General features: G+C 45.7%; 2 protein-coding genes across 4 annotated transcripts in view; both read right to left on the bottom strand.

Moving 5' to 3' along the window:
* The window catches only part of AK5 (adenylate kinase 5), a 204,781-nt gene that overhangs the window by 4,841 nt on the left and 180,344 nt on the right, over positions 1-19,596 (bottom strand). For all 3 annotated transcript variants that reach the window (XM_080656835.1, XM_080656836.1, XM_080656837.1), the window contains exons 11-13: positions 16,092-16,255; positions 14,137-14,253; positions 8,726-8,914 (exon numbers count right to left, since the gene is read on the bottom strand). In XM_080656835.1, the coding sequence (XP_080512961.1) occupies positions 8,726-8,914; positions 14,137-14,253; positions 16,092-16,255 (470 nt within the window). The remainder of the gene's footprint in view (positions 1-8,725; positions 8,915-14,136; positions 14,254-16,091; positions 16,256-19,596) is intronic.
* Positions 17,281-17,864, bottom strand: LOC308242455 (ATP synthase F(0) complex subunit C2, mitochondrial-like). The gene has a single exon (XM_080656838.1). It carries the CDS (start codon positions 17,811-17,813, stop codon positions 17,391-17,393), a length of 423 nt encoding a protein of 140 aa, XP_080512964.1. The 5' UTR covers positions 17,814-17,864; the 3' UTR covers positions 17,281-17,390.

Genomic DNA, 19,596 nt, shown 5'->3' with positions numbered 1-19,596 from the left:
TAATTAAAGAAAAGGAAGCTTCTCGTGGCCACTCAGCCGGTCACGCGCTGTGGTGTGGGCCTCTGTGGAGCCCAAGCGCGCGAGGAGGTTTGAAAGACAAATAATTGGGCTCTGGGATCCTCAGTCCCAGGAAGCACAGTGCAGAGACTACAATTCTAGAGGCAGTGAGACAACTTAAACTATAGAAAGGGTGTGTGTGTGTGTGTGTGTGTGTGTGTGTGTGTGTGTGTGTGTGTGTTGGAAAGGTCTGAAATGGATTTTTATGAAGCAAAAGAGAGCCCAGCTGAACCGGATGGGACCAACACCTTCTGTCTCCACTCCAGATTCCTCCCTCGGTTCTCCACAGGTTACCTGGTCAGTCCCTGAATCTCCATGTGGATTCTCCCTGCTCATCTAATCCTCACAGAGTACTTGAGAACAACATCTGGCTTTTCTATTTTCATGTATAACTGCGACTCTAAGGAAATGGAAGAAACCAACTTACTAAGTGCTTTCTAAGCTCCAGGAACTATTCTCACTGCTTACAACATTAGCTCATTTAAAACAGCCAACTGGGTGCTACTGTTGAACATCCTTGAGCACAGCGCACAGATAAGAATGCTGTGGAATTGGCATATTGATTGTTTTGTGTGAAGGGGGCTTAAAACTTGAAAACAAGGTGCTTTTCCACAGACAGTAAGTGTTAATTGACAGCAACCCTCTGTCCCAGGAACAGGAAAAGTAAGTCTCTTCACGTCCTTGTCCCCAAAACTCTCCCATTCTAAATCGGCAATGGCAGAATGTCTGAGGATTTCATGTATTAAACTGAAAACTAGGTAAGTGGCTTTGTTTCTGACTTCTGTCTGAGAGTGGTTATAAAACCCTGCAGTAAGTGATGTCCTGATCGGTCTACAAAAAGATTTTTTTAAAAATAGCTAAAAGCAAATGAGCAGGGAATAGGATTAAATTTCTGAGCTTCATTGGATTTCCGAGGAGGCGCTGTCAGGGGAGCTCAGGCTGAATCAGAAAGTAGTCACACCACTTTGGGAGTTGCATGTTCTGTCTCTCTTCCTCTTTAGTTCTATGAATTTGAAACCAAAGAACAGGTGGCTGGTTCACACACTGCCCAGATCTAGTGTTTTTCCTGAATCCCCCCCACCCCCACCCCCGCCGACTATTCAAAATGCTGCTTGCGTTTTAGTTTTGCTTTTCATGTGCTGGCGCCGTGGGGCTGAGCTGTCACAGAGTGGTTTACCAGGATCGGGGGTGCCTCCCTCTTCCTCTCCTCATCTTGTCCCCTGTTAAAGTGGAGCCTCACACCACAGGGACCCTCACTATTCGGCACCTGGGCACCAATGTGGACAATCCTTTTTTAATATAAGTTAGGGTTACGTGAAGCCTGCTCCTGGGCCCTCACCATTTCACATATCCGGTCAGTCTACCTATTTCTCTTCAGTCTCACGGCCATAAAAAGAAGGACCATACATAGCTTTACTTGAGAGAGTTAGAGTCAAGCTTCAGCAACAATTCCGGGATGGATTATAATCTGCACATTACGGCTTCTCTGGATAGAGGACTTTCCCAAGTACCAGCAGTGTGTCTAGTGAAAGGTTGCATGGTACTCTCTTTCCTCCTTTCTCCTCTTCTTCCCAATTCTGTCTGGAGCTTGAATTTGATGACCAGATCTTTACACAGACATGAAAAGTCTATCCGTTCTCACAGTGACTGTCCTAAAACACACGCGATCAGTCATGTTCCTGTTTGAAGTGGTCCCCTCGATTATCTGCATATCTAGTGCAAACTTCCTAAAATGGTCTAGAATCGTGTTATCCAATACAGCAGCCACAGGGGGGTTCTAAACACTTGGAAGGTGGCTAGTGCAACTGAGGAACAGATTTTTAATGCTATGTAAATTAAACTTACTCTTAAAACTGGTATCTAGCTCAGGAAATTCAAATATATGTTGAAACAACTTGAGTATGTGAAATCTACCGTTCCAACCATAAATTTTATGAAATACAAATACAATCCTAGTATGTCTGATGAAAAATTAGCATCTTAATTGAGATCTATTTAAGTACCAAATTTTGAAGACATGTTAAAAAAAGAATGTAAAAATATTTCAATGATTTTTATATTAATAACATGTTGAAATGATAATACATAGGCCCTAACCGGTTTGGCTCAGTGGATAGAGTGTTGGCCTGCGGACTGAAGGGTCCCAGGTTCGATTCCGGTCAAGGGCATGTACCTTGGTTGCGGGCACATCCCCAGTAGGTGTGCAGGAGGCAGCTCATCGATGTTTCTAACTCTCTATCCCTCTCCCTCCCTCTCTGTAAAAAATCAACAAAAATATATTTTTAAAAAAGAAATGATAATACTTAGACTATATTTGGTTAAATAAAATACACTGTGAAATTAATTTCATTTGTTTCTTTTTTTTTTTTTTTGCTGTTGTTTATGTGGCCACTAAAAAATTTTAAATACCTATGTGGCCCACATTACATTTCTATTGGACAATGCTGCTTGGAAGAGGAATGAATGGATGGATGGATGGATGAATGGAAGGGATTCAAGGCCCTTCACGGTCTTGCCTCAACCATGCTTTCTAGTCTAGTCAGCCTCCACTTTAACTCATCTGCTGGCACCCCATCTGGTGCTAACATTACTGGGCTCTTCTCCGTGTCAGTCAGTGCCTTCGTACCCACTGCATCTGTTAGGAACTCGCACTCATCCTTTAGGACCCAGCTCACCTAAACAAATTCCTATGTTTACCACCTTACTGTGGGTGCAGTGTCCTGGGCCCCTTTTCCTCTTTGAATTCCCATCGTAAGCACCAGGCCTCGGATGTTAGCGATGCCCCATACCTGTCTGAATATGCCAGGGACCTTGGGTGGAGCAGCACCAATTCTCTGCTGGCAGAATCCCTGGCAGCAGCTCCTGGAGAAGCCCAGTGAAAGTGAAGCCCAGTAAAGGAATGGCCCTGACGTGGCAAAACCCGCCATGTGAGGAAAGCCCCCGCAGAGGGAGAAAATCAGGAATGTGCAGAGGAGAGTACAAAGGCCTGGCGCCCTCTTCTGCCTGCTGCTCTGGGAGGGTACAGACAAGCCCTGAGCACACCTCATTTCCCGGGACCACAGGGGTGCAAAGAATGCTACACCGAATCCAAAGCTCTTTGCGGGGATCTAGTGACGGCTTGTCAGCCAGGAAGGGAGGGGTGGAGAGAAGCCCATCCAGCAGAATCACAAAGAAGGAGTTGTGCGAGTCTCTCAGAGCAGAGGGGAGATTTATCATTTGCTCCGCCAGAGAGCCTTTGGCCAGTTGTTGCGCTTTTCACCCTGACATTCTACGTCTCAATTATTTTTTCAGTAACAAATCCGCTCACTCCGGGGGGTGGGGAGGAAAGCTTCCTGTATGGGGTAAGTCTAGTGAACTATCCTGCTGTTGTGCTGAGAGAGTTTCAACGGGGACACTGAGGCTGTGTCTAGACAGGGCAAGGAAGAAGGCCACAGTTGATTACTGCTGTCGGCCCTGAGGGCAGGAAGCGGGCGTGAAACGGAGACAAGTCTGTCCTAACTGCCAAGGCACAGCCAAGCCGGCTTTAGGAGAGAGGGGGAGACAGCTGGGAACTCCCCGACCCACTCGTATCAAATGCACCTCCATCCCTGGGTTTATGTTGAAAGAAGTTCTAACGTGATCGTATGCTGATGGGATAATAAGGACCCAAAGAATAAGGCAGTGGCTGTATAAATTCTGCTTTGCTTTTTTTACTACCTTTGTTTGCAATTTCATTGCACTGTCTTTTGGCTTGCTTGTGGTCAATGGGGTGTGAGCTGATGAATTCATAACCGGGCCACACCGAGGCCTGAGGGAGGTGCTGAGGGTCTCTCTCTGGGCTGGCCACAGGAGGCGCTCCTTCCTCCCTACGTCCCCCTGAACTACTGCTTTGTCCCATTTGCAACTGGAATGGCATTCCCCAGCCTCACCTGGATTTCAGAAAACGCCTTCAGTGACCCCAGTGCCCTCAGGGATGGTGGACCGCACAGTTTGGGGCTCAGAAAACCAATGGGACAGGGAGGAAGTGCTAACAATCCAAAGAGCGTCACAGGCAGGGATGTCCACTCTCACCACTCCTGTTCGACATAGTACTGGAAGTATTAGCCATTGCAGTTAGACAAGAAGAAGAAATAAAAGGCATCCAAATTGGAAAAGAAGAAGTAAAGCTGTCCTTATTTGCAGATGACATGATATTGTATATAAAAAACCCGAAAGACTCCATCAAAAAACTAACAGACTTAATAAATGAATTCGGCAATGTAGCAGGATACAAAATTAACACCAAGAAATCTATGGCATTTCTATACACCAATAGTGAACTTACAGAAAGAGAGACTAAAAAAGCAATCCCATTTACCATCGCACCAAAAAAATTAAGATACCTAGGAATAAACTTAACCAAGGAGGTAAAAGACCTATACGCGAAAAACTACAGGACACTGAAAAAAGAGATAGAGGAAGACGTAAACAGATGGAAGAACATACCATGTTCATGGATTGGTAGAATCAACATCATTAAAATGTCCATACTACCCAAAGCAATCTATAAATTCAATGCATTCCCCATTAAAATACCAACAGCATATTTCACAGACCTAGAAAGAACTCTCCAAAAATTCATCTGGAATAAAAAAAGACCCCGAATAGCCACAGCAATCCTGAGAAAGAAGAATAAAGTAGGAGGGATCTTAATACCAGATTTCAAGCTGTATTACAAAGCCACTGTTCTCAAAACAGCCTGGTACTGGCACAAGAACAGACATATAAATCAATGGAATAGAATAGAGAATCCAGATATCAACCCAAACCACTATGCACAATTAATATTTGACAAAGGAGGCATGAGCATACAATGGAGTCAAGACAGTCTCTTCAATAAATGGTGTTGGGAAAATTGGACAGATACATGCAAAAAAATGAAACTAGATCACCAACTTACACCATACACAAAAATAAACTCAAAATGGATACAGGACTTAAATATAAGACGGGAAACCATAAAAATACTAGAGGAATCCACAGGCAGCAAAATCTCAGACATATGCCGAAAGAACTTCACCGATACTGCCCCTAGGGCAATGGAAGCCAAAGAGAAAATAAACAAATGGGACTACATCAAAATAAAAAGCTTTTTCACAGCAAAAGAAACCATCAACAAAACAACAAGAAACCCCACTCTATGGGAGAACATATTTGCAAATGTTATCACTGATAAAAGGTTTAATCTCCAACATCTACAGGCAGCTTATACAACTTAATAAAAGGAAGATAAATGATCCAATAAAAAATGGGCAACGGACCTAAATAGAATCTTTTCGAAAGAAGACAGAAGGCCAAGAGACACATGAAAACATGCTCAAAGTCACTAATTATCCGAGAGATGCAAATCAAAACGACAATGAGATACCATCTCACACTTGTCAGAATGGCTATCATCAACAAATCAACAAACGACAAGTGTTGGCGAGGATGTGGAGAAAAAGGAACCCTCGTGCACTGCTGGTGGGAATGCAGACTCGTGCAGCCACTGTGGAGAACAGTATGGAGTTTCCTCAAAAAACTAAAAATGGAACTCCCATTTGACACAGTAATCCCACTCCTAGGAATATATCCTAAGAAACTAGAAACACCAATCAGAAAGGATATATGCACCCCCTATGTTCATAGCAGCACAATTTACAGTAGCTAAGATTTGGAAACAGCCTAGGTGCCCATCAGCAGATGACTGGATCAGAAAACTATGGTACATCTACACAATGGAATACTATGCTGCCATAAAAAAGAAGGAATTCTTACCATTTGTAACAACCTGGATGGAACTGGAGATCATTATGCTAAGTGAAATAAGCCAGTCAATGAAAGAAAAATACCACATGATCTCACTTATTTGTGGATAATAAAAAACATTACAAACTGATGAACAAAAAGATAGACACAGGCAGTAAAGCATCAAACAGACTGTCAAATTACAGCGGGAAGGTTAGGGAGAGGTGGGGGAAATAAGAGATCAACCGAAGGACTTATATGCATTCATATAAGAATAACCAATGGATGCAAAACATTGGGGGGGGCAAGGGCATATATGGGAGTGGGGTGTGGGGAGCAATGGTAAGATATGTACACATATAATACCTTAATAAAAAAATTAAAAAAAACAAAAACAAAAAAAAGAGCGTCACAGGAACAAGACACAAACTGTTGCTTAGAATCCAGGGCAAGTTGAAGCTTTTGCAAGAAGACTTGGCAGGAGCCTAGAGGCCAGAAAGCAGAAGGGACAGAAGCTTTCCCCTTCTCCACCGGAAAACAAGTCTGAGCCTCCCCGCTGCTTCTCCAGCCCCGCTGTAGCCGGAGCTGCTGGCAAACCCCACAGCCACCTGCAAACAATTCTCACCTCCCTGGGCCCACACTCCGCCCTGCCTGTCTCTAAGCGAGCTCGGGGAGGAAGCTTTAAAAAAAAAATCTCTGCAGCTGCGTTGGTGGAGGACAGCCCTGGGCAGAGGCGGTGACAGAGCAGCCTCTGGGGTCCCGAGGGCTGGAGCCCACTGCTCTGGAGTCAGCGCTGGAGCGGTTTTAAGTGTTTGCGAAGTGGATCATATGTTACCTCGTCACCGACCCAGCTGCAAGCATCTCCAAAATGCAGGGAAAGCTGCAGAGATGAACCAAATGGCACTGGAAACTTCCTTTCCCCTACCTCAGATATCTCTAAGGATCCCAGAGCTGGGATGTATCTGAGAACTCGGTTAGCCATGCACCCATGAGCCCGTCATTTGTGAGTGTGCAGAATTTAGGTTGGAATAATGCAAGAGAAAGAGCACATGGATATTCTGACTATGGAAGTGGCTAAACTCTGAATTCTTTAGGGATTTTCTCATCTATCTAAATCTTCAGAATGGGAGAAATTCTCTTATGTCTGAATAATTTCTGTGTGTGTTCCAGGCTCACAAAGTGTGGAAATGACTAATCTTGGACAGGCCTTTGCAACCCTGAATTCTTAAGACCCTGCTCTTCTATAATGCACTTTGGGTTTGTTTGTTTTTAAAGACCCAAATCTTTGTTTTAAATGGCAGCCAGAGGTTTCAGTGTGCACACCAGACCCCATTGGTGGTAGCTGCCTGGAGAGCTTGCTGAGAAACATTCTGAGGCCACACCTCGGCATTGCAGGGAAGAGTGCGACGATGGATTCGCCATGTCTGCCACAGACACAGAAGCTGGGCATTGTGACTCTCATACCACCTGTTCCACGTCGCTGAGTTACATCAAAGAACACCTTTCAGACTTCTATACCCAGGGCTAAGTCCCTTAGATGCTGGAAAATGGACCATAACCAGTTTAGAAAATGAGAATTCAGTATCAAACACCCCCCCACCGCCCCGCCCAAAGAATCGATAATGCAGCTGCTTCAGAGACAGGCTTGTTCTGCTCAAGTTGACGTCTCCCCCGGACCTACTCTGAACAGCAGGAAGTGCGTGTTCACGCCCCCCTTCTGCTCTGGGGCCTCAGGATTTCGTTCCTGGAATACTGTTCCAGCCTCCCAGTGGGCTCCTAGCCTTACTTGGGATCTGTTCTCTACAAGGCTGATGGAGTGAGCTTTCTCAATGAAAACACTGATTATGTCCGTTCCCTTCAGTACTCCCATCATCCACAGGGCAGTGATTCACTCCTGCATAAGGTTCATCTTGATCTGTCCTGCTTGCCTGCCCAGCCCCCTCTCTTGTTCCTCTTTTCCTTGGCACTTTACATCACAGCCAAGGCGAGTTCCTGTCTCTCCTGACCTTTTTCACTGGGGGGATCCTTCCACGTAGGGTGCCCTGCTCCCTTCACATCTTACCCCACCTCGAGGATCAACTTAGTTGACCTTCCTCAATGCCTTTCCTTTCCCCTTAGAATGGGTTAAAGGGCCCTTGGAAATCACTCAGTTCTTACTTTGACCCCATTCTGTGATCACAGGTTTGTCTACATCCCCTACTAAAACGCAGCTCTAGCAGGCAAGAATCACGTCTTATTACCTGTATCCAAACCACTAGGGCAATGAATGCCCATAGGAGGTGCTTCATACCTGTTTATATTTGTGAAATGAGTGAATGATGGGGGTTGTGTAGTTTCCCCAAACTCATGAAATTAATGGTGACTTAGCATGTGTTATATTGTTCATGAAGTGGACACGACCCATTTCCCCACAGTACCTTCACTGTTTTACCTAATTACCTACTCTTCTGGCCCCATATACTGCTTCAATAACAGTTATTGCAAAAAAAATTGAGGCAAAGGAGACAAGTGCCAATTATGAACTGTAAAAATCTAGAAATTCAAAGTCGTTGGATCGTAGATGTAGAAGAGACCTTTTTTCTGTTCAGCTGAGGTCTAGGAGGCAGAATTTACGCCTCATCCATGCCTCCCTCCTCACTTTACTCCCCTTTCCCTCTCTCTGCAGTAATTATAATGGCACCTATGAAAATTGCATGGCCAGATTTCATGGTCCATGTGATGACAAATATTTAATTTTGATTGATACAAAAGTGAAGAGAGTAAGGGACCCATATTTGGGTCCAACTTGTGCAACTGTATGCAGCTCCAATTCCCAGATCCCTGAACCAAAAATGTCCTGTGTTTATTTTCCCTCTCTTCTCTTAAAAAAAAAGAAAAAAAGTGGGGAACTGGCTCATTTTGGGGGGAAAGGGACAGGCTTCACCTTCTGTAGCCGTGTCTTCGCCTCATAGTAGGCGACCACAGGGATGGATGCTCGGTGGTAGGCTTCCAGGCGCTTGGCCACGGTGGCGGTGCCGCTGGCGCCCGGGCTGCCCTGGCTCCTCTGGCGGAGGCGGTTGGTCATGGTGTCTGCGGAGCAGTCCATGCAGATAACCAGGTGCGGGTCTCCAATCTGTGGGTGGGGGGTTGGGGGTGGGGAGGCACAGCACAGTCAGAAATTCCATTCTGTGATGCTCTGAAAGGCTGGGACCCCTAGTTCTTCCCTCTCTTGGCCTCTGGGTTCCTTTCACGGGCCTAGAACTACATGGTGGCCGTCTCGGCTCCTCATTTCCAGGCCCGTGGTTTCTTCAGGATGCCTCGGAGATGCCTCTCGCCCTCAGCCTTTGTCACCTCCCGGGATGCAGGGGTACACAGAATGCACTTGGGCGGTCACCACCTGCTCTACACACCAAGGGGAGGGGTGTGTGTGTGTGTGTGCATGTGTGTGTGTGCATGTGTGTGTGCGCATGTGTGTGTGTGTGTGTGTGTGTGTGTGTGTGTGGTGTTTCCTGTGGAAGCCTTCTCTGACCTACCTCTGTCACCCTCTACCAGTAGTGTCATGTGACTGTGTCTGTAGTGTCATGTGACTGTGTCTGTAGTGCCATGTGACTGTGTCTGTAGTGCCATGTGACTGTGTCTGTAGTGTCATGTGACTGTGCTGTATCAGTGGGAGTTAGTGCAGCGTGATGGTGGAGCACACACGGGCTGGACTCAGGCTGCTGAGGGCCCCATCCTGCTGTGGTGACTTGTCTCCAAGATGGTCTTCATCATTCCTTGCCCCCGTGTACGGTAAGCTCGTTCCCCACGGAGACATAGAGCCCACACCTGCTTGAGCCTCGGCCGACCTGTGACTGACCAACAGCACGCAGTGGAAATGATGCGGTGTGCTTCTTTAGAAGCAAGATCGTAAGAAATGTTGCAGTTTCTGCCTGGTCACCTACCATCCAAGAGGGCCAGACATTCTGCCTGCTACGCTGTGTGGCAGCCCAAGCCAGGCACGCAGACAGCGGCCACGAGGACAGATGCCCTTCAGCCCTTGCTGTTTTAGACACCCCAGCCCCGGCTCCGGAGGTGAAACAGCCTTAGCCACTATCTGGTTGTATACATTCGGCTGAAGAAAGGACCCCAAGTGGCAACCAGCCAGCCAAGCCCATCAAACCCCAGGGCCCTATTGGAGAAATGAACTAATTATTTTAAGCTACCTGACTTCATCACCAACTGAAAGTGTCACTCAACTTCTCTGCACCCCAAATTTTCTCTTTTGTACAATGAGGATGATCACAGGATTGTTGTGTGGATTAAATGGAATTAAATAAGGCGATGTAAGTATGTTGCTTGGCACACAGCACTCCGTAAGTATGAGCTATTATGCTTATTTCCCCTATTAGGCTACAGGGGTAGGAGTGCTCAGCTCCTGGTCTCAAGTCACACACACTAGGCAGTTGATTGAAAAATGTCTTAATGAATGAACAATGATGATATGATCAGTAGCAGGAATCTCCCCAGCTCCCCATGCTTCTCTTGAATGTTCTTTTGCTCCTGACATATCTCTGTGTTGGTGTTGCCCCTACTACCAACCCCAACCCTGCGTCAAAAGAAACTGTTGCTCCCTTTTGATCTTGCAGTGATCAGGCTGCGAGAAATACACAAAGGTTTGCCACCCCACTGGGAGGAATAGTAACCAAGTCAGGGTGGGGAGAACTTTGAGGTAACACACAGAATGGTAAGTTGCTAGTTAAGTGCTGATCAAACATTTATCTCCCCCATCTGAGGGATTCCCTCTGAGGAACAGAGTGGAAAATTTCTCCCAAATCTCGAAGCGTGAAATAAACCTCTGGAATATGTCATTCAACTTTTCTGCTGTATTAACTGGGAAATGAAAATGAGTATTTGAGCAGCAAAAAAAGCTGGGTGAAGGTTTAGGAGAAAATGACCTTTGTCCACCAGCAGAGGGCGAGCTTGGGAGGCAGCCTAAGGTTCAGTTGAAGGGTTTGGCTACCTGGAGCAATTTCTGGTTGGGGCTGCATGAGTCCGGGCAATTTTCCCAGTTATGGCGGTTTTCAGGCCACTTGAGGGGACAGAAAAGGTGCTGCAGGGACTCATTCAGATACAAACAGAAATCATGTGTATCTGAGCAGGAGCTGGCAGTAAATGACCCCCTGGACCAAAATAAGCATAGAAGGCAGAGGTAGCTTTGTTTTGTTTTATTTTTTGAAAAATTTAATTAATTTTATTTTTTTCTATCACCATTTATCCTCCCTATACACTCTTCCACCTCCACCCCCACCCCCAACCCCCCCAAGGTAGATTTGTTTTCCACATTGATTCTCAAATTGTGGTCCTTAGACCAGCAATACATTCATCCCTTTGAACAGTAAAAGCCGCTGATGGTCACTTGGGGTTTAGAATCAGCTAGAGGCCCCACCCACGCGTTTAGCCTAGGCCACACGCTCCAGCATAGGTAACAGTCTTTGCACTGGGGCGGGGGGGGGGGGGGGGTGGGTGGGAGGGAGGGAAGGGGGACAGGCTCCTGGCTAACAATAAAGTGGAATGTCAATTTCCCACTGGCTCTCACCCTGAGGCATATTATATGCTCTTGGGCAACCTCACTAGAGGAGGGGTATCTGGGTCGTTTCAGCATTCCTGAACGCACAACCCTAATAATGATACCACCCCATTGCCACCCTTACCCCATTACCCAGCTCAAAGTTCTCAGAAGCACCAGAACTCAGATGAATAGAACAGAAAATTTCTAGTGGAAAGTCCCAAGGGGTCCTCAAGGCTCCCCAAATTCCAAACAACTACCACATATCTACAAGAACATCCCTGGGCCGGACTCAACCTTTTTCTTTCTTTCTTTTTTTTTTCTCCCCTAAAAGTTCATTCTGAAGGTTAGAACACATTTATACACAGAATCACTGATTCTAGTGATGGAAAATGTTCTGAGATAGTTAAGAGTATCAGGCTGAGGGGCAGTCATATCATCATTCACACATTCAGACAAGTGATCTGCGTAATCAGGCTCAGAGCAGAATTTCAGCTAAGAGGCTCCTGGGAGGGAAAAGCCAAGCGCACGTGGTAATATGTATTTAGTTTGGCTGTTGTTGAGTAAAATGTTGGCTTAATACAGGAAAGTTTTTCAATTCCACACTAGGGAGCTAGGCTAAGCACACCCCTCCTCAACAGAAGAATCTCTAAAGTGGGGATAATAATGACTACTGAATAGGATTGTAAAGGCTCATAAAATGCCATATGTAAAGCGTCTAGTTTAGCGCCCAGGACATTTTAAGTGCTCACAAAATGACAGCTATGATTCTGTTAGTTATGTATTCTATATGATTTTAACTATATGAAAACATAACAAGTACTGGAAGAACATTTATCGAAGAACAGTTGTTATCTCTGGGTGATAGGTTACCCTTTGTTTTATACTTTTCTGTATTACCTCACATCTATATAACTTTTATCTCCACAGTCACAAAACCACAAATAATTTTGAAAATAAAACTATAACCACTTATATTGAAAAGAAAACTATAACCACATATGCAGTCTTATAAATGTGTAAGGCACTTTTCAAGAATTCCACCCAATTGTCCCAACAAGCAATGAGGTGTCTCTTTTCAATCTACATTTTATAGAAGAGAAATTGAGCTATTGCCAGTGAGTTAGAAAGCTGGTCTCTGAATAACGGCCTGTGAACCCCAAAGTCACTGTAACCAGGGGTTCTTGACTGGGGTGGGAGATGGGGATGATGGTTAGAAACCCCAGCTCCTCCTTCATATTCTCTCTCTCTCTCTCTCTCTCTCTCTCTCTCTCTCTCTCTCTCACACACACACACACACACACACACACACACACACACACACACACACACATGCTGACTCCCCTAATATACCATGTTAGATACGGAAGGCACTGATCAATTCAATGGAGGGAAAAACCAGCCTTGGGAACGGAAGATAGGAAGGTACTAGAGAGATCACATACAGACTTAGCCCTAAACTGTGGACATAGCTATGGTTTGCGTTTGGCCTTTAAGGATGTCATGTGCAGTAGCCAAGCAAATCCTCAAAGGATCTTACACCTCAGAGAACTCAGTCAGTTACAGGCATGCAAAGGTGTCAGCCTAACTAACGGACTCAACTGGATTTCTTTTTGGCAACAGATGTTCCCATGCATCAGGCACGTCCATCTCTGACACGGAAAGGCTGGTGAGTTGACGGAAACTGGTTAAAACCAATCACAGGCCTGGAGGGGATTCACACGTAGTTGCACGCTTGATGGGTGTACAAGAAACGTTCAGTAGGCTCTCAACCAGGCTGATGGCTCTGCATCTCTGGAGAAAAGCAGATGTCTGTACTTGTCTTTGCCAAATTTCAAATTAATTACCTGCCGGTAATTTGGAGGGGCTGCACAAATGCTGGGGTCCCTGCAGGGCATGAATCAATCGATAACAGCTCATTCTGTGTTTGTAGCATGTTTGTTGTTCCAGTCAAGTTTAAAGGTTGTGTGTGTTCTTTTGCACACAAGTCCGATTGATATTAGAATCTTCTAGTAAATGTACTGTACCCAGGGACAAATTAATATCATGCTGGGTCTTTGCAAACTCCTCCCAGCAGAATGTAAAAAACAGTTTTGCTAGAAGGTCGTGAGTTCAGTAATGAAATGGCACACCTGTATATTTTTTGAAATGGCAAATATTTGAATCTGCCTGTCCATTCCCCTGCCTTCTTCTAAGGGCATTCCTATTTTTCCTCGGGCCACTTCCCTTCCCTTTCTCAGTATGTGTGGTGCCCATTCTCCCTCCTCCCTTCCAGTCTCCACCCAACTCCTCCAGGCCAGATGGGGATATTCTTAGGAATTCCATCAGCGGCCCTCCCATCTTCCCCTTGGCTGCAGTGAGTTTCAGTGATGGGCCAGTGACCTGATAACCCAGGATAACAAAACACAACCCGGGTGCTTTTGCTGGACCCTTTGGCAAACAGAAACCCTTTTCTGTGAGGTCACTTAGATGGTGGAAGATAAGCCTGGAATGGGAAGAAAATGAGGCCAACACAAAGGAAGGACAATCCAAGAGCTGGGAGAAGTCAGGTGATTGATAAGCCAATCTGAATATGTAGATCCAATCAAGCATGAGCCACTCCTGGACGGTTTAGCTACTTGAGCCAGTAACTCCATCACTACCATCCCTTACCTTTCTTCTTTTTTTTGCTACTTTGTGTGAGTTTCTGCCATTTGTAACTGAAAGTTTTGATTCATGTCATTGGGAAGGCAAGAGACTTTGAATTTATCTCCCAACCCCAGTGACATCCCACATGTCTCTCCTGGGATAATCCCCAAAAGGACACTTACCCTGCGCCCGAACTCTTCGCCTTGCTTCACTTCCCGAGGGTAGCCGTTGATCAGGAAGCCCGTGGTGTGGCGGAGGCTGGCCGCCATGGCCTCCCGCAGCAGCTCCAGAATGATGCCCTGCCGCGGAGAGACAGGGTCAGGACCTGAGCTCCTCCTAGAGCAACCCCTGCAGGGCCTCAGGGCTCCTCGGCCAGCCCAGGCCAGCCAGCCCAGAGCGAGGGAGGTTCAGATAGGATTAACGTCGGACAGAAATATGCTGTTTTTCATCAATTCCAATTCTCATTCTCTCCCTGACACACATTTTAATGTCTTTGAAATTGGTAGGTATCTTACCATCAGTGCTGGGCATAATTTAATTGTTAGTGTTTTTTTTTTTTTTTTTACTGGTATATTTTTACTGGTTATATTTTACTGGGGTATCTTAAAATAATGGCATCTTAGATTAGATAAAATATAGTGGCCACATTTCACATGACAGCACCCTATAAATTAGGCAGAATGGCAGTTTAAAACTAGGCAAAACGTACTGTTGATTTTTTTCAGCAAACGTATTAGAAGATTTGACATCCAGTAACTTGAGAAGATTTTCAGTAGCTATGAAGTAGCATTTTCTAGCAACATCACGTTCTCTGTTAAAAACTTAGGTTGGACCCATGCTTATAGCAAATAAAGGACGAGAGATGTATGGGAGCTTGGGAATGGATGCAGGAGCAATGCACCCAGCCTGTTCCCTGGCTCCCTGGCTCCCTGGCATCCCCCGGCTTTGGGCAGGATCTTGGAGAATGCAGGCATCACAGGGTGGTCAGAAACTATGCCTAGATAATGGTAAATTAACTCCTTGTGAAGTTTACATACTAGTGAGGAAGAGAGATAACAGATGAACAAATAAATAAGTAATCGTCAGCTAGAGAGAACCACTGGGGACAAAGTTAAAACAGGGCTAAGAGATACGGGGTGGTGAGGGAGGCCTCTTCGATAAATTGCCCATTGAAGTAGGGATCTGGCTGGAGTAAAGGAGCATCTATGTGCACATGTGAAGGGAGAGCACACAGGCTGAGGACATAGCGTGTGCAAAGGTCTTGAGGCAGGAACAGCCTGGCCTGTGGGAGGAACAATGAGGAGGACAGTGGCTGCTGGGTGTGAGCACGGTCAGCGGTGGGAACAGAGCCACGGGAAGGACTCTGGGTTTTATTTTAAGTGTGGTGGGGAGCCACTGGAAGGTGCCGGGAAAGGGTTTAATATAACCTGATAAACACTTTGAAGAAATCATTCTGTTTGCTGTGAAGAGAGTAAACTGTAGGGAGGAGTGGCCACCTAAGAGGCAGTTGCAGCGGTTTGTCGTCTTCCATGAGAGCCCTTCTGTATTCCTGGCAGAGCAGCTGGTCAAGGGGAGCATAGAGCTCCGTTAGCTAACAGGGACTGCACTGCACAAGCCCAGTTACAGACCCTGGACTTAGTGTGGGAGGAATGACGATTTTTTGACACCCGTGGCATCCCGCTTCTCAGAAATGGATGGTGGCTTGAAAAAACATATAAACAACGATACATAAGGAAGATACATACTAGTATTCTTAAACGACACAAGGAAGGTACCAAATTTCAAGATAATGCTATCATACCTCCCCAAATAATGGAAACTTTATTTTCTCTTTTACAGGGGGTTGTATTCCTAGGCCTTGCTGTACCATGTTGTATTCCGCTTTAAATGTTTCAGTTCTAAAGTGGGGCCAGTTTGGGGGAAAAGATGAGACAGGCTAATATTCAAGGAGCTGGCAGGGCAACAAGACAGAAGGACCTGGGCCTGGACAACGTGGATCTCCTGCCTGCCTCTGACTGCTCCACGGAGAGAAACTGAATACAGCTGTTGTCCTTTTGGGTTCCTTGGTTCCAGAAGCTTAGACTAAATGCAACACCCCATAATATCCCCCCAGCCAGGGGAGGCAGCTGTTGCTTACGGAGGGCACCAGGTCTCCACGTTCCATGGTGTCCCTGATCAATTTGCTTCTCTCAGAGTCTGATGACAGCTCATGACGCAGGAGCTCGCCAGTCGAGAGGAGTGTGAATCCATATTTTCCCACCAGCTTTTCACACTGTGTGCCTTTGCCAGAGCCCGGGCCACCTGAAAAGAAGTCGCGCATCAGACATGCATCCCAAGTCTGGTGCCTCGTATTTTTTTTAAAAAGATTTTTTAATTGATATTTTGAGAGAGAAAAAGGGAGAAGAAGAGGGAGAGGAAAAGGGAGAGGGAGAAGGAGAGGGAGAAGAAGGGAGAGAGAGAGAAACATGGATGTGAGAGTGGAACATCGACTTGGCTGCCTCCTGCACACCCCCTCCCGGGGATCGAGCCCGAAACCCGAATTGAACAGGAAACCTTTCCATGCACAGGAGAACACCCAACCGACGGAGCCCCACGGGCCAGGGCTCCTTTTTGACTGTATTCACGGTGGTGGGCAAGCCTCAGTGCTTCATTCACTGAGCACACACCGAGCACGTACGATTTACCAGGAGCTGTGTTGGGCGATGTGGCCCCATGGAGAATGGGCTACAGTCCTTGCCCTCAAAGGGCTTACTGCCCAGGGAGGGCACAGGCACCCCAGACAAACCACAGCAGGGACTGCGGCGGTCTGGTGGGGAGGAGCTCAGGCCGGGCACCACAGGGGAGGGGCGCGGGATGCCCTTCGGGTAGAGATGCAAGTCAGACAAGTTTCCTGGGGAACCGACCTGCTCGTGTGAAAGCACTGCCACGGTGTCGAATGAAGAGAGATGCTCAACAAACGCTGCTTTCCTTTTCAATCGCCAGTTTACAGACGACTTATGAGCAGAGCACAGAAACATTTCTGAAACATTTGAGCATAAGTTGCCCACCTGATGCCTCACACTATAGGCACTTGATGTCATTTCTTCTGAAAAAGGAGCCAAGCACAGGCTTCTGCAGAGCCACACCTTCAGACCCACTAAAATGTCAGTGCAAGGATCTCAGCTGCCCCAATAGTGTCTTTGGAAGCCAACGGATCAAGTTCTAAATCTGGCGTTGCCTTCATAGGTCATAGGTCAACACTCAACAACGGAGCCACGCCGACTGGGCTCCTCGACACTTTTTTTTTTTTCTTATTAATACAGTATTTATTTGTCTTCCTTTTGTCAAACCCTGAGCCAACCACTTTCCCCAGGCTGCCTAGGGAGGTATAGGAAAAGGAACATACAGGGCAGACAAGACATGGGAAAAAGAACTATGGGAGGTGGAGACAGCTCCTTCACATGGCGAAGAGGATGAGAAAGGCCACCATCAGGCAAAAGAGCCCCATGGCCTCTGAGAGGGCAAAGCCCAGAATGGCGTAGGAGAAGAGCTGTTGCTTCAGAGAAGGGTTCCTGGCAAAACCAATGATAAGGCTCCCAAACACAGTCCCAATTCCAGCCCCAGAGCCTGCCACCCCTACTGTGGCAGCCCCAGCCCCAATGAACGTGGCTGCTGTGTCGATGTCCCTTGAAATGGCACTGGTTTGGAAGCTGCGGCTAGAAATAAGCCAGGTCAGGGGACGTGGGGCTGCCAAGCTGCTGAGGCTCTCATCTGTCAGTGTCTCTGGTCGTTTCAGCACCACTGCAGACATTGACCGGCTCAGCTGAGAGGCGCTCCTGACCAAGGAGGGGGTGGAGACAAACTTGGTGCAGGCATACATTTTCAGGGGATGAGGGGAGCTGCTCCCAGTGCAGAGAAGACAGAGAGGGGCGGGGGGCTCCTCGACACTTTAAAAAAAAATTAAATTTATTGGGGTGACATTGGTCAACATGAACATATAGGTTTCAGGTGTGGGTTTCTATGTTATAAGATCTCTACATCGCACCGTGTGCTTACTACCCAAAGTCAAATCTCCTGTCACTATAAATCCTTGACACTTTGAAGATTACTATAAAGTTACTTTGTAAGGTCCTTCGATGTGATTTTCTGCTGTTTTCTAGTTATTGTTATTAATTCTGGGTATCTGCCATGTTCCTTTGATGAGCATTACACCTTTCACTTGTTCCCTTGCCCCCTCTCCCCTTCAACGGCAACTAGTTGCTAAGTTGTAGGATTTTACATCTGAAAGTAATAATAGCTAACCGTGGCCAAGAGCTTACTGTGCCAGTCACTGCTCTAAGCATTTTACTAGGTGTACCAGTTAATAATGCGGATTTTTTTCAATAGATGGAGTTACACATATGTTGATTTATATGCGATTTGATATGTATGATATTTTATTGTATTGATAGCAAGCTTCAAAACTTCATATGTCAAATTTGCTGAAGGTGTTAACATCATAGATATTTTTACGCTTAAAAATGTTGAATTTCGTGCCAAAAAAACGAGCATTTATGGGAAGCTTTAATTCATTATTTTGAAGAAAAAGTTATTGTATCCTTCAGGAAACTTATGATGAACATGCTCCATCTCAAGATACTTGTGAACGTTGGTTTAAACGCTTTAAAAGTGATGATTTCGATGCGAAAGACAAAGAATGTCCAGGTCAACCGAAAAAGTTTGAAGACCAATAATTACAAGCATTATTGGATAAAGATGTGTTTCAAACTCAAAAACAACTTGCAGAAAGATTAAATGTTGATCAGCAAACAATTTCTGATCGTTTACAAGCAATGGGAAAGATTTTAAAGGAAGGAAAATGGGTGCCATATCAACTGAACGAAAGACAAATGGAAAACCGAAAAGTCATCGGAAAAGTGTTGCTTCAATGGCACGAAAGAAAGTCTTTTTTGCATCGAATTGTGACTGGAAATGAAAAGTGGATTCATTTTGAGAATCCCAAAGGCACAAAATCATGGGTTGATCCAGGTCAACCATCAAGATCGACTGCAAAGCCAAATCGCTTCGGAAAGAAGACAATGCTCTGCGTTTGGTGGGATCAGGAAGGTGTGGTGAATTCTGAGCTTCTAAAACCAGGTGAAATCATTTGATTGCTACCGACAACAAATAATCAATTTAAACCATGCTTTGATTGTGAAAAGACCAGAATGGGCCAGAAGACACGGCAAAGTAATTTTGCTTCATGATAACACACCATCGCACACTTCAAAACCAGTTAAAGACATGTTAAAAGATCTTGCCTGGGAAGTATTAACCCATCCACTGTATTCACCAGACCTTGCTCCTTCAGATTACCACTTGTTCCGATTGATCGATGGCACACACATTTTCTGAGCAGCACTTCAAAATGTATGAAGAAGTGGAAAATTGGGTCTCTGAATGGTTTGCCTCAAAACAAGAAAAGTTCTATTGGGACGGTATCCACAAATTACCTGAAAGATGGGGGAAATGTGTAGCTAGCGATGGACATTACTTTGAATGAAGCACTTTTGATGTTTCTCTTGAAATTATCGTGTTTTCTTTCATTACAAAATCCACATTATTAACTGGTACACCTGGTATGTGCATCGATTTGAAAGAGCCTTAGGAATCAGGCACTGTTA

This window comes from Plecotus auritus, assembly GCF_963455305.1.
Source record: "Plecotus auritus genome assembly, chromosome: 2".
NCBI lineage: Eukaryota > Metazoa > Chordata > Mammalia > Chiroptera > Vespertilionidae > Plecotus > Plecotus auritus.
This window is presented reverse-complemented; position numbering and strand designations above follow the sequence as displayed.